The sequence below is a fragment of the Balaenoptera ricei genome, chromosome 18, assembly GCF_028023285.1.
Source record: "Balaenoptera ricei isolate mBalRic1 chromosome 18, mBalRic1.hap2, whole genome shotgun sequence".
Lineage (NCBI taxonomy): Eukaryota > Metazoa > Chordata > Mammalia > Artiodactyla > Balaenopteridae > Balaenoptera > Balaenoptera ricei.
In genome coordinates, this window is record NC_082656.1 from 80,589,558 (window position 1) to 80,617,416 (window position 27,859).

The 27,859-nt window shown below is 37.8% G+C and overlaps 1 protein-coding gene across 2 annotated transcripts in view; it reads left to right on the plus strand.

Annotated features, from left to right (window-relative positions):
• MYO16 (myosin XVI) overlaps nt 1-27,859 on the plus strand; it is a 554,921-nt gene that overhangs the window by 356,813 nt on the left and 170,249 nt on the right. For both annotated transcript variants that reach the window (XM_059902572.1, XM_059902571.1), the window contains exons 20-21: nt 1,784-1,925; nt 21,826-21,898. In XM_059902572.1, coding sequence (XP_059758555.1) covers nt 1,784-1,925; nt 21,826-21,898 — 215 coding nt within the window. The remainder of the gene's footprint in view (nt 1-1,783; nt 1,926-21,825; nt 21,899-27,859) is intronic.

The following is a 27,859-nucleotide window of genomic DNA, read 5'->3' on the forward strand; positions in this document are numbered from 1 at the left end:
CCCAAACTTTATGGACCTCCCCATTATCCACTGAGTTGCCCAGAAGTCCTTCCTGATACTTCGCCCTCCTCCTTCTGCCCTGAGTAGATCAGCCACAAGCCAGTTCTACCCCATAAATACTTCTCATTCTCACTCTCGTCCCTTCATTTTCATCACCACTCCCTTAAACTATCTTTCTTTACTTAGATGATGGCAAGAGAATCTGATTAGTCTTTCACCTGGCCTTATCTCACTTTACCTTCCTTCCGCACTGCTTCAGGAGTAAGCTTTCTGAAATGCAAATATGATTTTCATCCATGGATAACAGCCTTTAAAGGATACTCCAACTCCTTTAGGGTAAATGTCATCCCTTTTGGAGGTCCTGAGAGGCCCTTTGTTATTGGGGCCATACCTCACTTTTATGCTACATCCTCAGCCATTTTCCCACCAGTGACCTTGCATCAAGAAATACACTTTCTTGAAGTTCTCCAAAGGCATTATTCTTCCTCACGGCTTTTTTTTATTGAAGTAGAGTTGGTTTACACTGTTGTGTTAATTTCTGCTGTACAGCAAAGTGATTCAGTTATACCTATATATATACTCTTTTTCATATTCTTTTCCATTATGGTTTATCCCAGGATATTGAATATAGTTCCCTGTGCGCTACAGTAGGACCTTGTTGTTTATCCATCCTATATGTAATAATTTGCATCTGCTAACCCCAAACTCCCAACCCATCCCTCTCCCACCCCCCTCATGACTTTTTAAAGAAACATTGAACTCCCCATTAATATCTGTAATTTAATATATCCAGGCCTCCCTCCTTACTCCCCAGCCATGTGGGTGAGAACCCCACCATCACGTTGGCTCTAGAGACCTCCATCCTATAACATCACAAGTGACACCTGCTTTCACCGCCACTTCGTGTGGTTCCGTCTCAGCGGCATTGAACTCATGGTCGCTTGACTCTTTACGACCTGCTGGTGCTCTTTTGTTTGTTTGTTTGAGCTCAGCTTGCCTCAGAGGCAGTTCTCCTTTACCTGTACCTCTGTTGATTGACAGCTCACTAAGCCCTCATTTCCCATGGTCAGCATCCTATTACCGGACTCCCTGTGGGTTGAGTTGCAGTGGTACCCAGGTTGGGTGAGTTGCAGTGGTACGCAGGTTGGCCGAAGCCATAGAATGTGAACTAGATTCTCACTCCCTCTCAACTCTCCAGCATCAGTGCTGGCCTAGCCTCAATCCCAAATCATCTTTACTTATTTTTTTCTTGGTATCTTCTCTGGTCTATTCTCCACTCAAAAGGTTATCACTCAAGATTTCAATCACCAGCTCTTTGAGAATAACATAGAAATTTCTACCTTAAGGCCCAATCTTGCTCCCAACCTCCTGACCCCCACTTTGGTTAGCAGGATCACTTCTTTGAAAATATTGAAAATATAACTAATTTTCCAGATGCTTTGAGGAGGACTCCGTATCCAATGCAGTGAGCCGTTATCAGAAAGCTTGTTAAGAGGGCCCTGCAAAGAGTCGGTTCCCTCACTGAAAGGAGATGATGCAGCCTGGGTCAAAAGCTGTGGTCAACATTTGCAGCAAATAAGATTGAAGTGTGCATGGCACTCACTTTAGAGAAATGTGTTTTCGTAATCACCGGCAGAGACTTTGTTTATTAGAGTCATAATATGTTTTTTAACATCTTCTGATATACGTGGATGTGGAGGGATAAATAGGAGGACACCGCTTGGTGGCTTCTGAACAAGGGAAAGTCTTGTGCTTATGCCTCCTCCCCTTCCTGCTCTCCCAGGAGAGATGATCACACGGCGACACACCATAGAGATGGCTGAATTTTACCGGGACCTCCTGGCCAAGTCCCTGTACAGTCGTCTGTTCAGCTTTTTGGTGAATACGGTGAATTGTTACCTTCACAGTCAAGAGGAGCCCAGCAGGTAGGTGTGATGGATGCTGGTGATTACGGTGATTCCCATAATAGCGACTTAACTAGGCTCGCTCTTAAAGATGCTTCATAATCCAGTGTCACCCACAGGTTAAACTATCATTAAAACATTTCATTTTAGCACGATGATTTTACTTCAAGGATTTGATTGACTAATTTTAAGGGATTTAAGCCCCCTCTGCCCATACGCACACCCCTGGATAAATTAATCAAATCATCTCTCGTGCATAGAGACGCAAATGCATTCTCTCTGGACTGAAGGCATCTATGGCCTTTTAATCACCAAAAAGCATAAAAAATGTATAAATCTGGGAAGAAGCACTTCAGTCCGTTGAGAAGCCCTTGTCTCTCTAGAAACAATTTGATCATGTGTTTCAGCTCGGTAATTCCTCCTGTTTTCTTCACTTGTTTTGTGGATTATTTGATGAAGCATCTCTATGGTAACCATTTTGACTCCTGGCCTTAGTCATCTTTAAGGAGTAGTGTTTCAGGGCTGTTTGATCATCTAAAAATGATAGATCTTCTTGGCATCTTGTCGGTGGAAAACTTTGTTAATATTCTTGTCTCCAATAATGACCTTGGGCAGGGCAGGCCATTGGGAGCAAAACTGCATCCAGAAGTCTTTACACGTATGCTTGGTCTTTGAATGAAACCTCTTGAGGATTTCTTTGTTGTCCATGCAGACTTCACCAAATTCCTGAAAACGGCTCCTTTTAGAGGTTACTTGGAAAACATTAGGACTAATATGTATTAATGAGAAAGTTCTTAAATAAATCCAGATATCTCAGAAGATTTCAAGGACAAAGGCGTACTAAATTCTCATGAAAATATGCACATAAAAAATCCACTGCACATTCATCAGCATGTTCAACATATAGTCTGTGACTTGAGGGTCGCTATAGCGTTACCTATGTTTTAGCAGATATACATTGATACTGGATGTGGTGAGGATTCTGGATTTTATTATTTCTTACTCTCAATTTTGTGATTTCCCTTTAAATATGAAGATTATTCACAGGACAGTACTAGTAGGCTAAGACTAACAAATTAATCTTGTATAAAATCATTGGCAGCTCTGCTGAAGTTGACATTGAAAAAATTAACAAATAAATCCAGCTGCACGTAAAAACTTATAGCAAATTTCCATTTGCCATTTAAATCTTACAGAGCCTTAAATTATATGAATGAAAAAACTTATACAGAGTCAAGATTTTTGACTGCACACAGAGAAAATGAAAACATAAACCTTGGAAAACACATTACTTCCCTTTCAGTGGGAATATTGTGTCATCGTGCAAATTTATGATATGAGTCTTATCTTTATGATTCTTTACTAAGCAAATGAATAAGGACAAGGATTATTGGAAAATTAGAGGTGAATTAATGTATCATAAGTTTAACTTCTAAAAGACAGTTTTCTCATTTGAGTCATAACTCCCATGTTTTCTTCTCTATTTCTCCCATGGGTCACCCAAACCTGAATTTAAGTCCAGAAATAATGCAAAGAAAGGTTATGTTTGCAGTATTTCTAATTCACGGAAATTCACGGAAAGCTTAAAGATTTGCAGATTTACAGACCCATTTCTAAGTCACAGAGAAGTCTCAAAATTTGTATAAACTTAGAATAGGCTTTTATTGTTTATGAATTCCCCAATTTCTTTTGGAAATTTTATAATTGTGTTAGAAAAGATTATATTAAAATATATTTATATTCCTGTGGTTAACATGGGCAGGCACCCTTGATGTTGATGGGAAGTATTTTTCACACTATGTAATTTTTGTAAAATTTGCAAGAGAGAATAAATATAAATAAGATATACTCTCACAAGTTATAAAGGGAAGACAAGTGAAATTTAAGCAGATGACATGTTTGTTCTTAGAATGCTGGGTTCATTTTCTGGATTATAGCAAAACAGGTACAATATAAATAATGTTACACATTTTAAAAAATTCTACTTCTTCTACCTAGATTCCAAATAGGTTTATCATCCTTGTGATTGTGAAATGAGATAGAGATTCTTGCTAAGGTGTAGCGAATAATAATAACTTAAAAATGTTCAAATGATAAATAATTTTTGCGTCTCCTAAAATTGGACCTGTTTCACAATTGCTGCACTTACATTCCCAGGATTGAATTATCAGTGTTAAATTTGAAATTATTATTTTTCCTGAATTGAGATCTTCAGTAAATTTTTGGTGTAAACTTGCCTATTGCAGAGGCACCTGTAAGTTAAGAGAGTCTTGGACAGGCAGAGGGGTTGTGGAAACTTCGGGAGACGTCTCCAAATGTCTTCAGGCACGGAAACCTACAGTTTATTTTAACTCATTTTCATCATGAGTTCTGACTGCAGTGGTTTATATATACGGGGACACCTGAGAAATATAACCTATGGAACAATCCCCTTTTTATCATAGAAGCACCCTAACAATAAGTAGACTGAAGGTTATAAATAGATAGGAGGTAACTCACTAGAGGGGTATTGGAGATATACTTTATACTTTATTTATTCATTCATTCATTTATTCATTGATGGCTGCATGATCTGAAATCCACATTTTTGGAGAGCACAATTTGGCATGCAAATATAATACAGTAAATAAACTGAGTTTCAAGCATACATATGGAGATTTTTTTTGTTTGTCACTGAGCCTTTGGGGTCTTACATATGCTTATACTATATTACATTCTTTTGATATTTTAGTTGAGCTAAACATAAACATGTTAGTAATTTATGATTAATTACATTCTGCTTCAATGAATTATAGAAACTTTGGGAGAGTTCTCCAACTGTCTTCAGATACCAAACCCTACGATTAATTTCAACTCATTTTTATCCTGAGTTCTCCTGTGTCCAAGCCTGTTCCTTTGGACGGCACCTGATTGCAAGAACTTTGGTTGGTTTCCAGGACTATCTGAGGATAAAAGAGGTCACACAAGGCTGTCTGCACAGTGCCTGACACAACCAGAGTGGTTTTGCCACAGTAAAATCTTCGTGGTCGTGGCTGGAAAGAAGCCTTCCCAGTTTATGGCTGTTTATTGTGGAGAAATGAGGACTCAGAAAAAATGCAGAAGGAGGCCATGGTAGAAACCCTAGATACAGTCCAGTCTCTTCGTTTTCCGTTGCTTCGGTAATCTCGGTTGTTTGGAGAGTAGCACATAAAGGAAATAATTTGTTCTTTAAGAATATGAATGCCGCTACTCATGCACACTGCTGGGTAGTTTTGTTTTAAAATTCACATATCAATGCAGTGATTTAATTCCTGAAATCGGATATTTTTGGCATCTTATCCTGTTTCTAAATTCACATGGTTTAATTATAAGAAAATGATTTTGTAAGTCAGTATGGAATGTCCTAGGCGTCCAGAAAGATTTCCATCAGCTTATTGCCACGTGGCGCGGGCGTTCCACAGCAGTCTGGCTGAGTCATCGTAAAGGATGGAGATCTTAATAGTAGGGCCTGATGTCTCACAACTGACACCTCACTCTCTGAAATGAGACAAAAGTGCATGTGCAGTAGGATGTGAATTTAAGGTCCTGTCGGGGTGTCAGGCGAGCACGGTCCTCTCCAGCATCTGACAGCATCAGGTGCATCTAAATGCATGAGCGAATCTGCACTAATAAGATCGGAACAATCAATTTCATATTCATATTCAGAAAAATGGCACTTCTTCATAGGTGAGACTTGCTATTCGCTCTTAATTAGAGGCAACAAATGTTTCATATAGGGAAAAAGTAAGATAGCCTTGAAGAATCTGAAGGCTGGTTTAATCTGTTGGGTAGTCTGTATCTGGTCTAAATACTGCCTTCCTGAATGGCAGAGAAGGCTGATCTCTACCTTGATGCTCTGAAATGACTGTAAGGTGCATTAGCCGGGTTAAGGGGATTTACGGCTTAAGTTTTCATTTGGGAATTCTCCTTAGTTTTGTTCTACTGAGAATTCAGTTTGTATACTATTAGTTATGAATAGTTAGCGGTGTGTATGCACGTTTGTTGAATTTCCAAGGATTTTAAACAGAGAGTGTTTTGCTGTATATTATATTGAAATGATATCCAAGTTTCTTATGATTTCCATTTGTTTCTCATTGATGCAGTCAGGTAGCACTTAATGTACTTACGGAATGTTAAAATGTATTTGGACCTTTTTTTAGGTCGAAGTCCAATTTGAGAATCTGATGAATGGCATAAACTCACACACAGTTTTCCATGTAATTTGGGGGACTTATAGGCTCTCCCCTCAAAGAAATAAATGTTCCTGGACTGTATTAACTTCTCAATTTGTTGATTAAACAAGTTCATAAATTCTGAAATAATACCACCAATGTGGTTCATAGTCCCCTGGTAGTTCTTGAGGATTTTTAAGTCAAATTATTTTTTTTTGTAATGGTTTTGTTGTTGACCTTTTCTTAAATAGAAAATTATCTTTTTAATTTTAGATGAAATCTGTGATTTTTAAAAACCTACACTGAGATACGTAACCTGATAGACGAGTAACGTAATTTTTACTACACTAATATGACAGTAAGAATGTTAATCTTTTTAAGATTATTTTCAGCGGATTAGATTTGCAGCTCTAAGCGAGCATTTGTCAAGGATCTCATCCATCAGAGACAGGGAGTCAGTATCTTAGTTTATGAAGCTCTAGGGGCCTGAAGGTGGAGCATCGTCCTCTGCACTGCAGGCAAACCATCAACAATATCTCCTGGATTATGGTTTATACCTACACAGTTTGCATAGATCACCTATAAGTACTTTACCTAGCATCTTAGGACAGTTTTCGAATTCCATCTATAGGTTGTTTTTGCTTTTTGTGCTGGGGGATTTGTCATGATTTCTGTACCATCTCGTATTTCCCAGGATGAAAAAGCCTGAAATTCAAATCAAGGATGTGTGTGTGTGTGTGTGTGTGTGTGTGTGTGTGTGTGTGTGTGATTATTTTCTTCTTAAATTATTTAACCAAAAGGCTTTTTAAAAAAAGTCAGATGCCATCTATGACTTTTTAAAAGGACTAGATTGTAGCCATAAATAGTTATAAATGGTTCTTACAGAAGTATAATTTGTTTTATCTTTTGCAAGGAAATGAGGTCCGTCAGGTTAACTCTTTGAGTTGAAAATTTGAGGATTAATCTCCTCCAATGGTGGCAGTCATTGGGCGCATCCCAGGTGATGAAAATCGCCCATTATTGGGACTTGAAATTCTCAAAACGACCTAAGCGCTTAAGCCCCCCCAACCGGAATCCCGCCCTGCTTCCTCATAGATGGTCACCTTCGCCTTAGCTGAGGGCTCACCGTCATTCTCTCCAACAGGAAGGGTTAAGGTGAGCAGTGTTTCCCTCCTTCCTGAGTCAGACGGTGAGGAAAGATTTTATTGAAAAGAAGCCACGCGATTTGTCAGATGTCTGCATGGCCCTACCCCCAACCCCGCCCTGCCAGATCTGTAATGGAACTTGTGTAGTTGTCACCTAACTCCAGATTTAGGTATTTTTTACTCCCTGCGACTGTCCGCATCATTGACCGGCTGGTCTGTATGAATTCTCGTTAGTTCAGGGCGGGGCTCAGTGGGGTTCTGTGACCGCTGCAAAGCAGAGGGATGTCAAAATTAAATACTTTTGCCAACCCACACACCGCTCCCCCAGTCCGCTCAAGGAGTCTCTGTGAGGGAGAGTTTGTAATGCTCCCCAGGATTTTAGGGGCTGCAATAGGTTAAGAAACTATCTAAATGCTAAACCGGGTGATAAGAAAGTGAAGTGTGGAGAAAATGTCTAGAAATTAAATGTTTTTTTCACTGTTATTTTGATAAGAAAATAGGAAATTAATTTCCCAAAGAAAACATCTGAGCATACGATATATTTAACATCACTTGAGAATCCTAAGTAAAATCTCATTCTCTGTCTCTCATTCGATATATATTTTATAAACTGTTAGTAAAAGTTTGAAAAAGGTCATGGAGATTATCTGTCCTCATTTCAGACACAAAAGTACAAAGTGAAACCTGAAGGAGGGACTGAATGTGTAAATAAATCTGATTAAAACCCAAATATTTACTTATTAGTTTCAACTTTCCCCCTTAGCACTTTACTAAAATGATTATTAAAAAGATTTAAGTTCTTTGATGGATATTACAAGTCGAAAAGAAAGATAATCTAAAAATTTATACCAACAGTCCATACGTAATTAAGAGTTGGTAAAATATTTCTACATTGCCTTATTAATTATAATGTAAAGTACTTAATTCTTAATAAATGAATTTATATCATTAATTCCCAAATGCCTTATAGAAATACTAAAACAGCTGCTGTGCATTTGTGAGAAAATGAAAATAGACATTCAATTTTTTTCCATTTATTGTGTGATATCTTTCTTCATTAACTGTATTTGGGGGAGTGAAAGATTTAATAATCAAGAAGAGTACAAAGGGTTATAGGCAAGTCTTACCTATTATCTAACACATTTAACGTTTGTCACTTTTGCTTCCGATGTTTTTTAACGGAAAAGAAATAGAAAATTGCAGCTAAAAGCTGAAGTTACTTTTGTTTATCTACGTAAGTCAATTCCTCTCCTTCCTGCCCAGAGACAACAATATCATCAATTCTGTGTAAATTTTCCACAGTTTTAAAAATTAATCTAGATATTGGTGTTTCATAACAAGTATATGACACTGTGAGTCATTAAAGAATTAAAGAAATGCTATCATAGAGTACATTTTACGCTGTACTTCCCTTTTTAACTCCACATAGTTTTTGAGATTTAACTATATTGATAGGTAATGAGCTAATTAATTCTTTGTAACTGCTGCACTAATTCCCCTGAAGAGAAACCACAATATCCTCATCTATTTCCTTTTAGATGGACACTTATGTCTGTTTTCATTTCAATTACAGTGTCATATCCTGCGATATATGTTTAGAATTTTCCCTGGGGTATATATTTAGTAGCAGAATTGTGGGGAGAATATTTATTTACATTTCCCTGATTACAAGTGAGGTTGTGCATGGCAATGTAGAGTCTACACTGCCCGGTGGTGACGTGCTCATATGTGTATGGTGATATTTGTTCAGTTATATACAATGACCTGACTTTAGGGACTTACCATAGACATTCTTTTCCTATTCCAAGGTCATCTTACATTTTTTCCTAAACCTTTAGATTTTCAAAACATCGGGAATTTATTTTTGTTTATATGAGAAATTGATATAATGTTATATTTTAGATGGATATTCAACTATCCGTATCCCATTTATTAGAAATGCTTTTTCACCTCCTCCTGATGTTTAATCTATTTGACTAAAACTGTACCAATAATGTATTGTTTTAATAAGTTCTCATAATAAGTTCTTACTTTTCTTATTTGTTTTGGTTATCTCTGGATCTTTATTTTTGCATATGAATTTTATAGTCATTTTGACTTAGTCCATAAAAGAAATTCATTTGGGATTTTGATGAGAACTACATTTATAGATTAATTTGGGGAGAATTGGCCTTTTTAGACTGTTGATTCTTTGCTTCCATAAATATGATCTATATTTCTTTCTGCATACATTCTTTTATTTCTTAAATATGTTTGTGTTTTTTCTATCAATTTCTTGCACACTTCTATTTGATTATTTTCTAAGTATTTTGTACTTTCTCTTGCTATGTTGAGTGCTATTTTTCTATTATATTTTAATTTGTTTATTGGGATACTTAATCTTGAGTTTCATATGTTGATCTTATATCAGGAAACCCTGCTGACTTTTCTTATTAGTTCTAATAATTTTCCTGTGGAATATCATAATGTAAGTGATCATAATTATCTTTTTTGTCTTCCTTGTCATTTATGTCTGTTTCTTCTTATTTTATTGCATTGGCTAGCACTGCCAATACAATGTTGAAAATTTGTGGTGATAGTAGATATTCTTGTCTTGTTTCCCAATTAATGTAATACCTCTAAGTATTTGTCAGTAAGTAATCTGTTTATGTAGAGTTCCAGTAGATAATCTTTGCTAAATGTTTTCAACCATAGATGGATGCTGTTTCATTGAATGTTTTTCTTTTATCTATTAAGATTATTTCTCCTTTTTTTTAGCTTATGTGACAAATTTTATTGATGTATGTTTTTTGCTGTCGAATAATTCTTCATTTTTGGTGTAAACCCTATTTGGTCATGATGAACTAAATTCAATTTTCTAGTCATTATTATGGATGTTTGCATTTATTTTCATTAGTGAGATAAGATTTTATTTATTTGTTATATAATCTTTTGCTATTACATCTATGTTAAAGAGTAAGCTGAGAGCAATTCTGTTCTTCTTCTCTTCTAAAATGGTTTGTGTTAAATGAAGATGATATATGCCTTGAATGTCTGGTGGAATTCTCCCTAAAAATTTTTGGGGAGGTGAAAGGAGAATTCACCTATGAATACTATTCTAAAATTTATAGGTCTAATCAGATTATTTTCTTTCTTTTTAAAGTCATATATATTCTAGACAGTTGTCCACTTTAAGATTTTAAATGTATTCACCAACTAAATCACAGTTTTGTTTTATTTATAATCCTCCAATCAATATCTCTTATAATTTTAGTTTGACAACTTTACATTCCTGACATTATTTATTTATGCCTTTGCTCCAGTATCATTGGTAAGTCTTGCCTGAAATTTGCCTGTAAGAATTATTTATTTTCAAAAATCAATTTATTTTTCTTGTTGTCATTTCTCATGTTTATGTTATTTATTTTTACTAAGCTCTGCAGTTTTAGGATACCCTATTTTGACTTTCTTTGAAATTTTCTCCTTTTTTTTTTCTGACTTCCTGACTGAATGTTTGTTTCATACTTTCTGTTGATTATGTTGACCCGGAGCCTATAAAGTATCTCCTGAGTACCTCTTAGTGCATTCCAGGTGATTTATATGTAGCACTTCCTTCGTTTGTTTAGTTCTAAATATTTTGTCTTTATTTTTGTTTCAGAGATGAAATAACAAGCAGTTTGTCAGAAAAATAAATTTTGCACACCATGTTTTTCCCTCCTTCATCCAAATTGGGGAACTTTTTCCCATTAAATAATGATATTTCCCAGGGGGCTTGCCTTTCCCTGACACCTATGGGGTCTGCCTCGGGGGTGGGGGGAGGGGAGGAAGCACCAGAGTGCTTATAACTAAAATAACTTTTTCCATTTTTAATAAAATGCCAAAAATATCAAAAAAAATAATGATATTTCTTTGATTCTTATGAATATGATACGAGTGACTTCTATTTCTGCATAGACATTTAAACCATGGTGCTTATTGTCATGACAACCAAAACTACACAATTTAGCAAAATATCTAAGACAAAACCTGCTTTCTAAATAATTCTCCTTCTGCTTCATTTCGTTACCAAAACACCCATATGTGTAATGATTTCCTAAAGAGCTAAGAACCTTTTCTCTGTAATTGCACATTTGCTTTTCATTTTTTTGTGAGGTACTTTTTTTTCAAATAGAAGGATCCAGAGAAATAAGAAATATGAGAGGTTTACCAAAGTAGCATGTATATTATATTACTCAAAAATTAAATATTACATAATAAATACAAAATGATGGTTAAAAATTTACCACCCTTATTATAAAAATTACCACGTACTATGGACACAATAATGGTTAAGTATAAATATTAATCATGATAATGTGATAAATTGTTTCAAGAGTAGTGCAGCTTATTTTTTTCTTTTTTTTTTTTTTTTTTAGTGCAGCTTATTGAACCAATAAGAGCTACGTATTTTTCCCTTAAGTGCATGTTTTTAGGCGATGGGAGGAAAAAAAGAGATTTCTTTCAGATCTATGAGAATATGGCATTTTTAGTATCGAACAGTAGTGTTTTTCCTTTTTGATAATGGCTATTATGCTATTTGCAAATATTATTTGAGAGTCAAATAGATTCAGTGTACTGTGTAAGAAATTCAGTGATTTATAAGGCTAATACAAACCCGCGAGCATTCTTCTCTAGCTCTTTCTTGAGCCAAGAGTGCAGAGGCTAAAGCTTGTATATTTTATACAGAGGATAAAATTCATCGCATTGCTGGCCGTGCCCACGCTCTTGTTTCATTTCTCACTGGGGAAATGCATTTGGCCTCTTTTCAACCCCCTGATACCCTGCCCTGCTGGATAGAGTTAACCAAATCTGTATTTATTATGCTCCTCTGTGCCTGTCATTTGAGCGTCGTGGCAGTTCTGCCAAAATAAATAACGCCGCCATGCAGCTCAGAGATGAGAGCAGGGTGTCCCATTCTGGGTCTTGGTGACCCTGCCGCTCCCTGAAGAAAACACCAGGAAGCAAATGTCAGTCCCACAATTTAAATATTGTTTGCCTTTTCCTAATATAGTTTTCTCATTGAGAAGGATGGGCTTTTCAACGAAAGGACATGTTTAGTTTTTGTCAGCTGCACGCTTTTAACTTTTCTCTCTTCACGTACAGTCTTATTAAAAATACATTTTCCAAGCAGACGGGAGAAGTGGGGAAGGTGCATTTATTGTGGTTATGGTTTACTGGATGTTACCTGTAAGTGAGCCGGGCTTTGAGCTGGAGATTATTACATTTAATATTGACATTAGCATGAGGCAGGAATTATTGTCTCCCCTCTTCAGATAAGGAGACCAGAGTTCAGAGAGGTTGAGTAAGTGGCCCAAGTCACACAGCCAGGAAGAAGTGGTAGATTTGGAGTATGAACCCCACTATGTCAGACTTGAAACCTGAGTTTTTCCAAAAATGTCTCCCACATTGAAACGGTCAGAAAATGATTTTAAAAAGCATAGTTTTAAAGCTACCTTTAAAAAATGTAAATGGTTTCTTTATTTCCCCCCAAAATTATTATTTAAAGTTTAACATATCTATATATCGACGTGTCCCTGAGGGTAAGACTGTCCTCTGTTCTTTGTATCTGGGTCTCTAGCACCCGGCAGAGTGCTTTGCACAAGTAGGTGCTCAGTACATATCCCTTCAAAAGGTGAGTGAGCTAATAAATAAAGTAGCTAAAAGCCACTCTCAAGTGAAGAAGTGTTGGTAGATTGCAAAAATGGCCCCAACTGCTTATTCTCTGCATCAATGCCCTGTCCAATACAGCTTTGACGCTTCTCTTATCAAGAGTTGAGGTCTGTTTTCACTTCCTTCGAATTTGAGCTGCCCTTGTGACTTGCTGTAGCCAAGAGAATACAGCAAAAATGATGACGTGCCAGCTCTAAGGCCTTGCACTAGTCTAAGATCCCGGTCCTTGCCACTTGCGCGTAAGCCCGGGCTCTCCTGCGGATAGCGAGAGCCACTGTTAGCCAGCCAGGAGCCGGCCAACCCCAAGGCATTTAGCGGAGGAGGTTATCCTGGACCTGCCAACCCCCCGCCAGGCCACCCACGCTGACAAAAGGACTTAGAACCATAATAAGTACTTCATGTTTTTGGGCACTGAGTTTTGGGGTGGCTGCTTACCCAGCAATATCCACTTGCTACAAGTCACTGTCTAATTAATTTAACTTTGAGCCACAAGTTGTGAGCACGTATACTTGAAGGTGATTGCTGGAAAGACAGGTGTCCATTTCATAGGTGGTTTGAGGGATTCTGAGATGATCTCCCATCCCAGTACTTTCACACTCTCTCTCCATCATCTTCTGGGGGGCAGTAAAGTCACAAACCTTTGGGTAATAAGAATTTATGATTTTCAAACCTTACTATTAAATTGCAAAGGTATCCTGAAGTGCTCTTTAAAATCTTAAATAGCAGAAACCCCATAAAAAGGGGAGGAGGGCAGTGTATTCAAAGAGAATTATTATGAAAGGAGAAAAGGAACCCTATTAAGAAAAGCATGATAATTTTGCAGTTGTGTAGCAAATCAGCAGGGTGCATACCTTAAACTTACAGAATATTGTATGTAATTAAATCTTAGTGAAGCTGGCGAAAAAAAAGAAAAGCATGATAAGTGAAAAATGAAACAGCACTTAGTTGTAGTTTACAACTAGTGGGTTGAAATGTTATGTAGTTCTCATGTTTTGTGTATGTGTATGTATGTTCAAGTACACGGTAGTTAATTTATGAATACAGCAACTTTATCTTTTAGCTGGGTTTTAATTTTTTAAAAGAGTGCTAGAAATCAAGAGATCTGGATTTCTATTCTGAGCCTGACACAACATTAATGAAATTGTTAGTAAGACGTTTATGTCTTGTGAATATTAATTTTCTCAGTCTCTGAAACTGTGATAATCACATTTCATTTACCTACAAATGGAGCCTTGGCTTATGCCTCTGGCTTGGTTTTGCTTTCAGGACCTGTGAGTCTGTGATTCCTGGTCAGGGTATTTTGGAAGATGTCAGTCCCATCCAAATACCTGGTGGCTCACTGCTTCATGCCAGGGGGTGAACTCTAAGTCAGCCCCCTCCAACACAAGTTATGCTAAAATGCATCAGAGTCAATGGATCCTTGCGTCTTAGTAGAACTGATAGTACCACTATTAATAGGTGAAATTTAAAGGCTGCAGATCAGATCACACCTGCAAATTCTCACAACCATGCCTGGATTAGTTCACCTCTTCCAGTGGCTCTAGCCTAACAAGACCAAGCTCCAGAGAAGGTCAAGAACTCCACGGAGGGTCAAGACTTCTGCCTGTGTTGCAGGCCTCATCCACAAGTATTTGTGGCAATGCATGGCTGGCTTTCTCTGCAGAATAGCATGTGCCTGCTAGCACTTGCCCACCCGTTCACATAGGGCATTCACACGTAGGGGGCACTCCCCTCCCCATAATTAGTACTCATCCCTTTTCTGCAAAGATCACAGAAACTGCAGATGAAGTGCTCTGATGGCATTCTGCAAACTACTCCCACCCAACCTACCTGGATTACCCACCCCTATGGGATCCTGCCTTTACTCTGCCTGCCAAACCAGACCCACCCAATTGGGTTTTATACCTTTTGAGTTTCCCTGCGTCTATCCAGAGCATTCCCTGCCTGACGTTGGCCATATACCTTGACTCACAATCTCCCCTGTGAACCTCGGGCTTGTCTAAAGCCAAAACATGACCTTCAAATACACCTTCAGAGTTCACTCTTCTTTCAAGCGTGTCCTCTATTTGATGCACGTGGGTCCTTTGGATCAGATGGCATGGATCTCCCAAACACTCGGGGTCAACCTGATCTGAGTTCTGAACCCTGCTGTTGTATTTCATCTTGCCATCATCTACCAACTGACACAGACCAAAAGGAAAGGAGACATATCTGCTTGATATGAGACTGAAATATACATTTCCTGGAAAAGACAAATAAGCTACAGAATTCCCACATCTTCGTATAGGTTTTTATTTTGACAGTTGACAATTTACAAAAGGTCATTCAAAAGCAATGATACAGGATCCTAGATTAGAGGCACATGGATGTAACACTGCTTGTTATTGTTTGGCATGTAGAATATGGTTGGTCCCTGACCTTGAAACAGCAAGGATAATGCACAAGTAACCTACAGCTGAGTTGATTTCACGGGGTTGCTTTGTTTTTCTTCTTTGAAAACCTTTCAGGCATGGTGTGCTTCTTTGGTTGATGTGTCCCCGAAGGAAATCCATCACCCCTCCTTACACCTACATACATCAGTAACACGGAACCTCCCTCTAGCTTCTCTCTGACTCACTTATCCAGAGAATTGGTTGAACACAAGAACTTACTTTTCTTTATTTTTGTTGGAGGGACTAAGGGCACTAGTCTGAAGGCATCCCCAAGAAATACAACTCTGCTTTCAAAGAGTCAGCAGACATGGGAGGAGGTTAGATACAAATCTCAGACACAAATGCAAACAATAGCGGCATAAACACTGCTGTGATCATATTCACCTGCTAGAAGAATGTATTTCCATCTCAACCTCAGGGTCCCTCAAACATCTTGCTTGTAATTTTCTTTCCTACTCATGTCTTTATATTAATAAATGAAGCTTGAGCCTCTGGTAGGAGCCAAGGCCAACCATAGGAAGGGTCACTGTTCTAACATCATGGCGGACGGGGCAGTACCAAAGTAAGCATGCATTTGAGTGCTTCTCATTTAACAAATATTCAACCCCAGATCTCTCTGTCCCTGTGCATAGTTGGGATCCTAGTGAGCGTACCATCTTCTTACTGTTTCCTTGAGGGCTAACAAGGCTGAAGTGCACATATTCTGTAGAGTTCAGTGCATTTTACATACGCAACCTGGCACGTCACCCTCTGACAGAGCGAGAAGTGGACTGTTCTTCCGCCCACTGGTTTACATCTGGCTTCCTTTGCTGAATGTTACTTATGTGAGATGCGTCTACAACGTTGAGTGCAGCAGTAACCCATCCTTATTCTACTTCCAAGTAGTGTTCCTTTGTAAAAACGTGCATGGACATACCACTAGTTAGTTCCGTATTCAACTACTGATGGGCACTTTGGCTGTATCCAGTTTTGGGCTCTGTAGATAAGAAGCCATGTATGTTCCCATGCATGACTTCTAGGGGACAGGCACTCATTGCCCTGGATACCCGCCCGGAGTGGGATTTCTAGGTCGTTCAGTAGATGTGCATTAAGCTTTAGTAGACGAGGTCAAACCGTGTTCCAAATTTCAGATTTAAGCTGCGACCAGCGACATGTGAGGGTTTCAGTTGTTCCACATCCCATACATACAGTTTTGCATCGGGATTTTTTCACTGTGGTAACTATTTATCCATATTTCTATCTAATCTTCATGACTATTACTTTTAAAAACCGTAGAATACTTAGGAGGAGCAATGAAGTCATAAATTAGTTAAATGGTCTGCATTGTTCTCAAATGAGGGTGATTTCAGACTAGGAAGGTAAGAGTTCATATAAACTAAATATCATTTGTGGTTTGAAAGAAGTAAAGTATGTGGTAGGTTATTCTTGTTTCTAAAGATGCTTTTGTTAACAATACATACATGTGTGTATATATATATATATATCACTGTTTTAAAAGCAGCTGGTAGTGAATAAGGACATACGTTTATTAAAAGTACTAAGTACTGGTGCTTTTCAGCTGTGAGTTGTAGCTTTCACTGATAGGAAGGGTTTAAGTGATTTTTTTATTATTTGTGCTCTTACTACCCCTCGAAAGGGCTCCCTTCCTGGTTTCTCTGTAGGTCAGAACTAGCTTTGTTTATAAGGCCAGCAATTGGAAGTGGCTTTATATGATCCGGCATCAATAAAACATTAGTTCTGGTTTTCACCCTCATGCCAGGATTTCTGTGCACATCCAGGCTGATTAGCTACAGTTTTTACTTCAAGGGGCCTCCAGTTTTTAACTTGCTAACTTGTATTTCCAGTGGTGGGGGCGGGGAATACAAAGAAGGACGGGTTTAAGAACAACGTTGGTGTGCATGGTGCCGTAGGATAGACGGACGCAGAGGGCTGCTATGGTAACCACTAGCCCCACCTGCCACCCAGCTTCTAATGAAACTTGCCAGCAACTGCAGATTTCTTCCCTAATTCCTGAGGTGTTTTCAGAAAATGGTAAGTCTCGGGTACTTTCTTCCGTCAAAGAATAAAAGGCAGGAACTTCTGAAAATACGCAATCCTGGAGCCACGTCTCCATCCCAGGTTCCTCTGAGACTAGAGAAGACCCTTCCGGAGTCAGATAAGCTATGGATTGGGCAGAAGTAGCCACCGCGATGAGAGCGCTTTGCCGATTACAAACAAAGCTTATTTTAACCAGATTCTTCAGCGTATTGGTAGTAGAGCTTGCAAACGCCACAGCATAGCCCAACTTCTCCAGGGACGTTGCGCCACTGACCTCTGCGCAAGGCCATCTGGTCCCCAGGGCAGTGTGTCTGGACAGCCAGCTTGCTCAAGTCTGGAATGCTTTTATATTTCGCTCTTACCCCATCTGGAGTCTGACCCGTCAATGATCAGCCAAAGAGGCTGATTCAGCTCTGGCTCCATCTGAGGGTTTTGTGCCAAACAGGATTCAGCTAGCTCTTCCGTAAACTGACTTTTAGTTACTTAGTTCATCTCCTTGCCTGGGGATGATCGAGGACAAAACCTGATGTGTACAAATCCCCGGGCCTCTCTGCCCAAATAAAATTAGTTCATCCATGTTCCAAAGTGGACAGTCTCTTTAATTCAGACTTTCCCCTTTCTCATACCCACAAACCTGGAAGGCAAATCAAAATGAGACAGATGCCTTGGCATTTAACATTTTATCTGATATAGAAGGTGGTGTATTTTACTAATGAGTTAATGTGGGTTAGAGTTTTGTTAACCATCAGGAAAGCCCTCAGGAGAATTCTAGGGCAGAATTTGAACTAAAACAGATCATCTTATTAATATGTTAATTTTGCCTAATGGATTGAATCCCGGTTCATCTGATGACCTCTGTCTGCTCCTCCGTGCTAGAAATTGGATGTTGAGTTAAATGCCTGTGTAATATGAGTCAAGATATCAATAAGAGAAATGACAGAATGGGCATTTTGCTGGCTACAGGTTCTTAGAACCCTCCTGCCAAGGCTGCTATTGCAATAACAGTCACATATTTCACTCAATCATAAAAGATGAAATAGATTTTTGAAAAAAATGAACACCTTATGTCTGTCAGTAGTTGCAAAAACAATCGTTAAAATGCATTAAACCCGCATTAAATTTTTTCCTGACAATGGTTTTTCCTTTCTTCCCATCTTTTCCTTTTTAATTTTTATTTTGTAACCACATATAGTTTGGAATCCAGTGTGTATGAAATGTGAAAAAAATCATTTAAAAGGAGTGTTCTTTCAACCAAATATATGCTACTCTAAATTACTAATTAATTTACTGTCCGCAACCTAAACCAGAATCCTCCTGCATTTTACTCACCCGCGTACAGCTGGGTAGCCTCAGCCTCCTCTGCTTGTGCACACGAAGCCACAATCCTTATGAGAAAGGGAAGGACGTATGTCACGAGGTCCTGCCACTCAAAGCTCTCCTCCTTACCCCTGACCTCTATCAATGTTGTGGGCTGTCACGACAGGACCCCCGCTGCCAAGGCAGCTGGGAACCAGGCAGGGGAACTGGGTCTGAGGGATGAGAGGGAGGTCCTGGTACAAGTTGGCAGGAGCATCCATACTTTGGACCAGCACGTGGCCTTCAGGAAGCCCCTCCGGACTCCTGGGGTCCCTGCTGCACCTCCCGCCCCTGGAAAACGAGACACTTGTCTCCACCGTCTCAGCTGGGCTCCACTTGCCTCTTTCTGCCCTGAAGGTTATGGTTGTCCTTCCTCCACCAACTCAGAAAATGCCCAACATGTGTTTAGTCATGTATGTTTTCAATAAAGGCTAAAGATGGAGAGTGCTATAATACCCACTATAGAACATTTTAAAAATTAATAAATCACCGCTAGGTCTACCATTGGAGACATTTCCAGGTCCTCTTCTCGGGCTGACTGTACTTCTGTCTAGGTCTTCTGGATGTGTAATTGGGGTTATTTATACAGAATTTATATATTGATTTCTATTAACTTGACAGTTTCTCTAAATTAATCCATCCTAGGATGGATGCTGTTTAATTAATTGTGTCTTTAGTGTCGGGTATTTGTTATTTCTTTTTGTTGTTTTACTATAATTAAGATAACAATGAACATCGTTATTCATGTCTTTAGTTGCATTTCTGATAATTGTCTTAGTATAGGTTCCTGCTTATGGAAGTCCTGGTGCAAATGATAGGAATATTTCAAAGCTTTGTGCCACATAAGCATATTGTTTTTCAAGAAGGCTCTACCAATTTCAACTGCCAACAAAAGTGTATGGGGATATCTTTCTCATCATAATTTTTAAAATTTTATTTCTTTTGTAATTTTCATGAGATTGACATTTTAATATGCCTATTAGCCATTTATATTTCTACTCTTAGCCACCCTCTTTATTTCTATAGCAAGTTTAAACAACTATTTTTAAAAGCAACTTTCAGTGATTGGAGACACACTGTGTACCAGCTATTATCCTAGAACTTTCTTTACATCACTTCTAACTGTAGCAAATATCTAGGTGGATAAATGTGACTTGTTATCTTAGTTTTATAAATGATGAAACTGCAGGTCAGAAAATTTAAGTAACTTGCCCAAAGTTATCCAACTAAAAAGTGTTTGAATCAGGATTCCTACCAAGACGGAACAACTCCAGAACTTGACAGCCTTCATCACTAGGCTCCTACAAGTGAAACGATGCAGCTCATTACATGGAAAACACACACACACACACACAACAAAGCAACAAATCAGCCTGAACCTCAGCACCATGGTTCCCACTGAGTGAACATCATTCCCGATGTCTTTTTGTGCACATTATAAAGATGGTGGGATGGGAAGAGGCGTGGGTGGATGGAAGACGATGTATGACTGGACACATAGTCTAGTAGATTGAGAAAAATCTATGAAAATGAAGGAGACAATGCATTTTTAAATAACACCTCTAACAGAACTTAATTTTATTTATACGGTTTATCCTGCAAAAGGATTTAGTCTTTGCATAATCATACTTTTGAATATTTTCTTTTGACGTTTCCCAGAACTGAAAGAAGAAAAAAATGATCACATTTGTTTTCCTGTACATGTTTACAGTTTCTGGTTCTAACATTTGGCTCTCTAATCCATGTAGAGTTTATTTGGCCACACAGGGTGAGATACAAAGCTAACTTTATTTTTTTCTTCTAAAATACTGAATCAGTTACCTAGAGACATCCAATGAATGATTCTTTCCTCCCCTCACTGACTTATACTCTTTGCCATGTGACGTTTATATGAAGGGCTTTTAAAATGCTCTCTTTCCTACTTATGAAGCTCATATTTTGTACCATCTACAACAAATAATCTTAGGGAAAGGATATCACAGAATCATTAGTTTGCCTTTTTTTAAAGAAAAAAGTGGCCATGTAAGTGACAAATTATAGCCCCTAAAGTATTGTGATTACATCCTGATTGCGAAAACACAATATAGGTACAAAAAGGGAGTTGGTGGCCAAGGGGGTCTGCAGTTTGGATACATCAAATTTAGTGGAAACAACAGCAGAACATCTGCACCAGCAGGGAGCCTGGTAATGAAACAACGAGCACCATCGTGGTGAGGGATCATCACTTCCACTGGCAGAAAATGCAGACAGCAGTCCTCCTGGTGACGCGCTAGACCAGAGACGTGGGAGGGGTGGGGTGACCAGCGTTTCAGAATCATCTGGGGCTTTCTTTGCAAGAAGCACCTCGTGCACACACCCCCGTGCTGCTCCCATATCCCCACAGAATCCAGGTTGTCAGGGTTCCCGGGTCACATGAGGTTTCATTCCTCCTTTCCTCACTTAACTGTGTGTGTTCCGACATCTGTGATTTGACCATCCAAGACTGTAGCAAATTCCAAGAGCGATAGTTTACATGGAAGAGAGAAGTCATTACTTAGATAGATTTCTTTCCATCTTGCACCCAAGTTTCATGATCTTCATTGTTCTTTATTTATAAGGACTCCTTTAGGAAAATCATAAGTTTTGGAGTGGCTCAAACTGATCTATCAAAAAACATGCACATGGCTTAATTGTGACTTGACTTGTATTGTACTTATGTGTAATGGAGAAGTTGCTTGATTTACTGCTGGTGAGACCCACTTAACAGGTCGGTCCAAATTCCTTCAGAGATAGCAGGTCTATTTGAAGGAGACAGACACAGAGACTTTCAGAGAAGTAAATGTTAAACTACCCATATATCATTACATTTTATACTTAGGAATCAATGCATTTTTGTTAATGAGTCTGTGTTTGAATCAGAGCATTAAAAGAACACTTTTTCTTCCTAATTTTCAGTTTTCCACCAGATTAAGATAATCATTTGTGTTTTTACTTCAAGTTGTCAGTGACACGCTACGTGGCTGGATTTCTCCAACCCAAAGTAGCAATGAGAAGCGTTAAGGATGCCTGTTCACTGTGTCCTCTTCCATTTCAGCTCGCAGACATGGGATATTGGAATATTGGACATCTTTGGTTTTGAAGAATTTCAAAAGAATGAATTTGAACAAGTAAGTGGGTTTCTTTTGAAATTTTGTTAACTTGAATGGTTTTTTCAACTAATAAGGTATCTCTTTTTAATTCAATAAAGACTATTTGCACTATTTCTTGGGAATATGTAATTAAAATAAGGAAATAAGGACTCTGAAGTCCTGTTTTAAATTAATGTCCCTGGTTTGTTGACATAGTCATCATTTTTATGTGGTCTTGTAAACTGGCATAATCCTTTTTTATTTTTTTAAACAGAAGCACTTGTTTTAAAAGATGGCGTTAGATGAAACCAGAGTTGTGCTTATGGAAATGCCATTTCAGCAGGGTCAGAGACTCGGAGGGTGTCTCTGTTTGAAATCAGTTTGAAGGGCTTTAGAAACTCCAGCCAAAAATCAGGATGGAAATACTTTCTCATGATAAATGCTCTTATTTGTAGTTTCAACTTTACCTGACATGCGTACATATGACTATGGCCAACTCATAAAAATACATTAAAGAGGTGTTGATTATTTTTAATCTATTTACAATTTAGGGCACTTGTAAAAGCACTAAATTCTTTAGGTATCTTAATAGTATAGTACGAATAGTTTAATCGAATTAAGTATATCTAAAAATTAAGTGTTAAGGGTAGAAATAAAAGTTGCTTTAGCAGAGAAGGAAAACTAAACCTGTAAGATGGTACAGGTGGAAAGAGAGAAAACCATGCTGCATTAAATTACATGAAGAATTTCAAGTATGCAGTGTTTAGGTTGGTTACTGGCACTGGGTAAGGAATTAAATAGAATGAGGTTGAAACCCAGTTCTGTGACTTGTACTAGCAGAGCTCTCCTGGCCAAGATGAAGAATCTATAATGAGCTTTGGTTCCTTATCTGTAAAATCAAGATGGTAATAGACCTACGGAGCTGTGAGAGTGAACAAGATGACTGTTATAGAGGTTCTGGTGTCATTTTCCATCTCACTGTACACATGTAAGAAATGGTGGGTAGCTACCTTCGCTGCTGTCAATGGGAACACCTGAAAACCTTTTCAGATTTGGCCTTTTTTCCCCTAAAAAAGTGGTTCAGGGTCCTCTGAGTAGATCTTAATCATGCCGACTCACTTAATCTAGGGTGAATCATTGTGAATCCTTTCTCTACAAAACTTTACAGAAAGTCTCGCCTAAAATAAGAACAATGAGACCAGAGATTTCTTCTCCCTTCATGATTCTGTGTCCATGGATTAATGGAAAAGGGAGGACTTTGTGGTTCTATTTACTTATTGCTTATTATTAAGAAAAATAGCGATGAACATAAGGAAGAGGGCAGTTAAAAGAGTCACCAGCAGGATGTCCAACAAGAATCATAGGTCTGCAGGCTGCTTCTGGTGACGGATTTCTCAGTACAAGTGTTTGAATGTTGTCTGGCCGTCTTATTGATTCCTTACATTTTTGCCTTAGAAAACATGCAGGCTCGGGTCTGTAGTGAGACTCACGGTTTCTGCATCTCCCGGTTAAGTGACACGCAGAAATCACAAGTGGGAGGGTGTCTGCGAGGGCTGGGCTCCCAGCCTCCTCCTCCAAACCCAGACTCAGTATCTATCAAGTCTGCGCTGGCAGCTGAAATGTGCAAAACATTTACGTTATCTCCTTATTAAAACTTACTTATTTACTATAATTACATATACCCCTTATCATTCTTTCTTGCTGTTAAATATTTTAATTATATATTTTAGAATGTATTCATGGCCTGAGATTTTTATTAACAAAGAATGGCATTTTAGATTTTCGATTTTTCAAATCTAAAGAACAAGTCTCTGTTAAATACTAAGAGCTAGTTTTAGGTACTTATGGGTAAAAGCTCAAGACCAATTTTTAGACCTTAATTACAAAAACAATAAATATTTTTAAAGATGTACCTTTAGTTTGCTTGGCAGGTTTGTCACGCACGTTTAACAGGTTTGCTTAATTATTGGGCGCAATATACCCAGGAACCATTTAGAAGGATAAAATTATTTTCTTTGTGGTTAGTCCAAATCTCATCTTACAGGGTATTTAGCAAATTCCTAAATTTGCCTGTGAGCTTTTTAAAGGCCATTGGTTTGAATGATACATTCTAGATTCTTGAGTTGCTAATAGAATGGTGAACTTCCTTATTTCTTATTCCACTGAAAACTTGCAACAGACTGATTAGCAGATCAGTATTATATTCAGAATCAAACCCAGAAGAATATTAGTGCATTTATAAGTATCTGTTCTCTTCTGTTTCGAGCTTATTGACCTATCGGCTATTCACTAGAACGTCCACGCCCACAGGGCTGCAGCTGGGTGTGGTACCACATTGTGTATATAATACGAGCTTAACAAATGCGTTTCAACTGAAATTTAAAGAGTAAACTCATAAGGAAAAAACCTTTAGTGGATTTGCTAGGGGCTTTTCTTGCTCAGGAATAAATGTATACTGCTTGACAATCATTCATCCGTAAGAAATTTGGCGAACAGGGACAATCTGAGGAGATACTAAGAAACACTCCAAAGCATCAGCATGTCCAACCTCAGTTTGCCCAAGTAGCTCTAAATCATTAGATGGAAGCTTGTGATACTTTAAATGAGAATTTGTTTCAGCTCATAGGAAATGCTAGTCCTGTTTTCTCTGACTTTTAATAAGTCATTTCTATTCAGAACTAATTTATATATTATAAAAAGATACTTTTTAGAGTAAAAAATATAATATATAACTCAACAGCAGTTTGATGCTTCAATGGAGGGGGCGCTAGATTATCTGAGCTCCAAAGTACAATTCGGGAGGCTCTGAATCTATCGCCCTGATTAGTTATGTAATTACATCATTACCAGGTCCTCTCTGCCATGTGATACTTACATCTCATGAATTCTCATTTCCTTTATGATGTATCTAGCGCTATAAACATACCTCCTAAGCCCCTAAAAGAAAAGCCTCTCTGATCAACTCTTCAACTTGACACAGCCAGGGAATTCCATTTATGATGCTTGATAATCAGAAAGAAAATAACCAAGACAAAAGTTCCCTTACACATCGCAGTGCCAATGATGTTAGAAAAGTGAAAGCGATTCAAGGCACAATGTGGGAAGGAGAGGCAAAAATACTTTTAGTTCCAGAGACTTAATATTTAGAAAGCTGAAAAGAAAGAATGAAACATTACTACACACAATGTGAGAATTTGATAAAGTAGCCAGTTGTAAATCAGCATGCAGAAGACTTTTATATGTTCTTAAAATAGTTTATCAGAAGACATAGAGGAAAAGAAGAAAACATTTACATAGTCGAAAATTAGTAAATAGCCTAAATGAGGGCTAAAATACTCCTGAAGGTTGCATAATTACAGTTAAAAGTGGAAAGATATTCTGTATTCCTAGAAAGGCTTGATAGCACAAAGATCCTGATTCTCCCTAAGTTAATTTATAAATATAACCTGATGTGGTCTCACTACAAATAAATGAAGAATGAGTGACAGAATTAGAGCAAGTCAGTTCTACAGCTCCTAAGAAGTAATGAATCTATGCAATGAATATCAATCACAGCTAACATTACAAGAAGGGTGACAATATACCAGATGCATATCAAGTGTTCTTGTCAAGAAAGAAAGAAAAGAAGGAAGGAAGAAAGGGAGGGAGGGAGGGAAGGAGGGAGGGAGGGAGGAAAGAAGGAGGAAGGAAAGGAGGAAACCTGAATATAATGAAAGGTATTGATGTAACTACTAATTAACAGAAACTGAGGACAGAGAAACATGATAAACTAAACCACAAGAATTCACTCTGAAAACTCCAGACTGTGAGAGACGGTACAGGACAAATGACCTGATTTCTTCAACATATAAAATGCAAGGATAAAAATGTAAAAGAACAAGGTGCCTGGTAGATTGAAAGAGATCTAAGAGACATAGAAACCAGTTAAATGTATGGACATTATGTGGATCCTGATTTGCTTAAGTGTAAAAAATGATGAGTTAATTAGTGTAATGTGAAATCTGGATATTTGACAAAATTAAAAAATTATCCTTGATAGAAATTATGTGATATAAAGGTACTATGGATATATTTTTTAAAGTCTTTGTAGCTTAGAGAATTATACTAAAATATTTGCCAATTAAATGACACAATATCTGAGAATTGCTTCAAATGAATTTAATTTTGAGGGTAATATGGAAATGGATAAAGCAGAATTGGCCATGAGGTGGTAATTGTTGAAGTTGGTTGATGGCAGATGAGGTTTATTACATTATTCTCTTCACTGTTGAATATGTTTAAAATTGTCCGTAGTATACATGTACACCTCAGAGATCTGCAGGTTCGTTTCCAGACCACAGCAATAAAGGGAATATGGCAATAAAGCTAGTCACGTGCATTTTTTGGTCTCCTAGTGCATATGAAAATTATGTTTACACTATACTGTAGTCTATTAAGTGTGCAATAGCATTATGTCTAAAAAAATGCACATACCCTAATTATAAAGACTTTATTGCTAAAAAACGCTAACCGTCCTCTGAGCCTTCAGCAAGTCTTAGTAGAAACATCAGAGATCACTGATCACACATCACCATGACAGCTATAATAATAATAATAAAAGTTGGAAATACTGCAAGGATTACCAGAACGTGATACAGAGACAGGAGATGAGCAATGCTGTTGGGAAAATGGCGCTGGTCGGCTTGCTCGACCCAGGGTTACTCCAGACCTTCAATTTGTAAAACACACAGTAGCTGCAAAGCACAGTAAAGCAAAGCACAGAAAAATAATGCATTCCTGTGCTATTTAAAATAAATGAGAAAACTTTGAGATTATATAAATATTATTTTAATAAATGCTAGAATATGTTCTCTCCCAACAGTTGTAAACGCCAAGCTCTGCAGACTACAGATCTTCACAAAAGGCATAAAGAACAAAGTAGTGGAAACTAATGATTTAATATTCAATAATTTCCCCCAGTTTCCCACTAGACGCATAACATGCAGCTACATATAATGAAACTTCTGAAGCTATGGAATCTAGTAAAATTGCATATCAACAATTTGCTATAAGACTGCCGAGAATTTGGAAAGAGAACACATTTGTTCAAAGTAAAAGCTTTGAAACATTTCCTTGCTTACAAATTCTTTTCTAAAGAGTGAGATTTCCTGGAAATTCCTGGTGAACAGGACAGGCTTGGGCTAAGTGTTCAATGGTTTGGGAAAAGCCAGATTCCTTGACTTCTAAAGTTCTACGAAATAAGATTATATAGTGTGTCAACCTCAATCTCAAAAAACCCCCATAAAATCCTTAGCTGTGAAATCACTATCCTAAATATGATACAAAGATAAATCAAAGAATATATTAACGACCATCGGTTGAACTCATACCATGTACGGTTGATGTAGATAATTCCATTTTACAGATAGGAAAACTGAGAGTGCTATGGTCTCTGCTCTCTGTAAGAAAGTGTTTTATCGGTACCTAGAAGGATGCATTTTTTCTGGCTCATTTGCATCAGGGTACTCTGTGGTTCATTCATTCAATAAGTAGTTTTTGTATATATACCAAGTTCCAGACCCTGTACTAGGCACTAAGAAATGTACGGACATTATGGTGAGGTAGGTAGGGTACAAATATGAGAAGGACCAATTCTAATTGGATATCTTGGGAGAAGGAGTAGGAAAACCTTAATGAGGAAGAGGCTGCTATTTTCATCCCTAGTATGGCAAGTCCCATGTATTTTTTTTTAATTGAAGTATAGTTAATTTATACAATGTTGTGTTGATTTCAGGTGTACAGCAAAGTGATTCAGATATATATATATATATATATATATATATATATATATATATATATAGACACACACACACGTATATATATATAATATATTCTTTTTCAGATTATTTTCCATTTTAGGTTATTATAATACAAGATACTGAGTAGAGTTCCCTGTGCTCTACAGTAGGTCCTTGTTATTTACCTATTTTATATATAGTAATGTGTATCTGTTAATCCCCA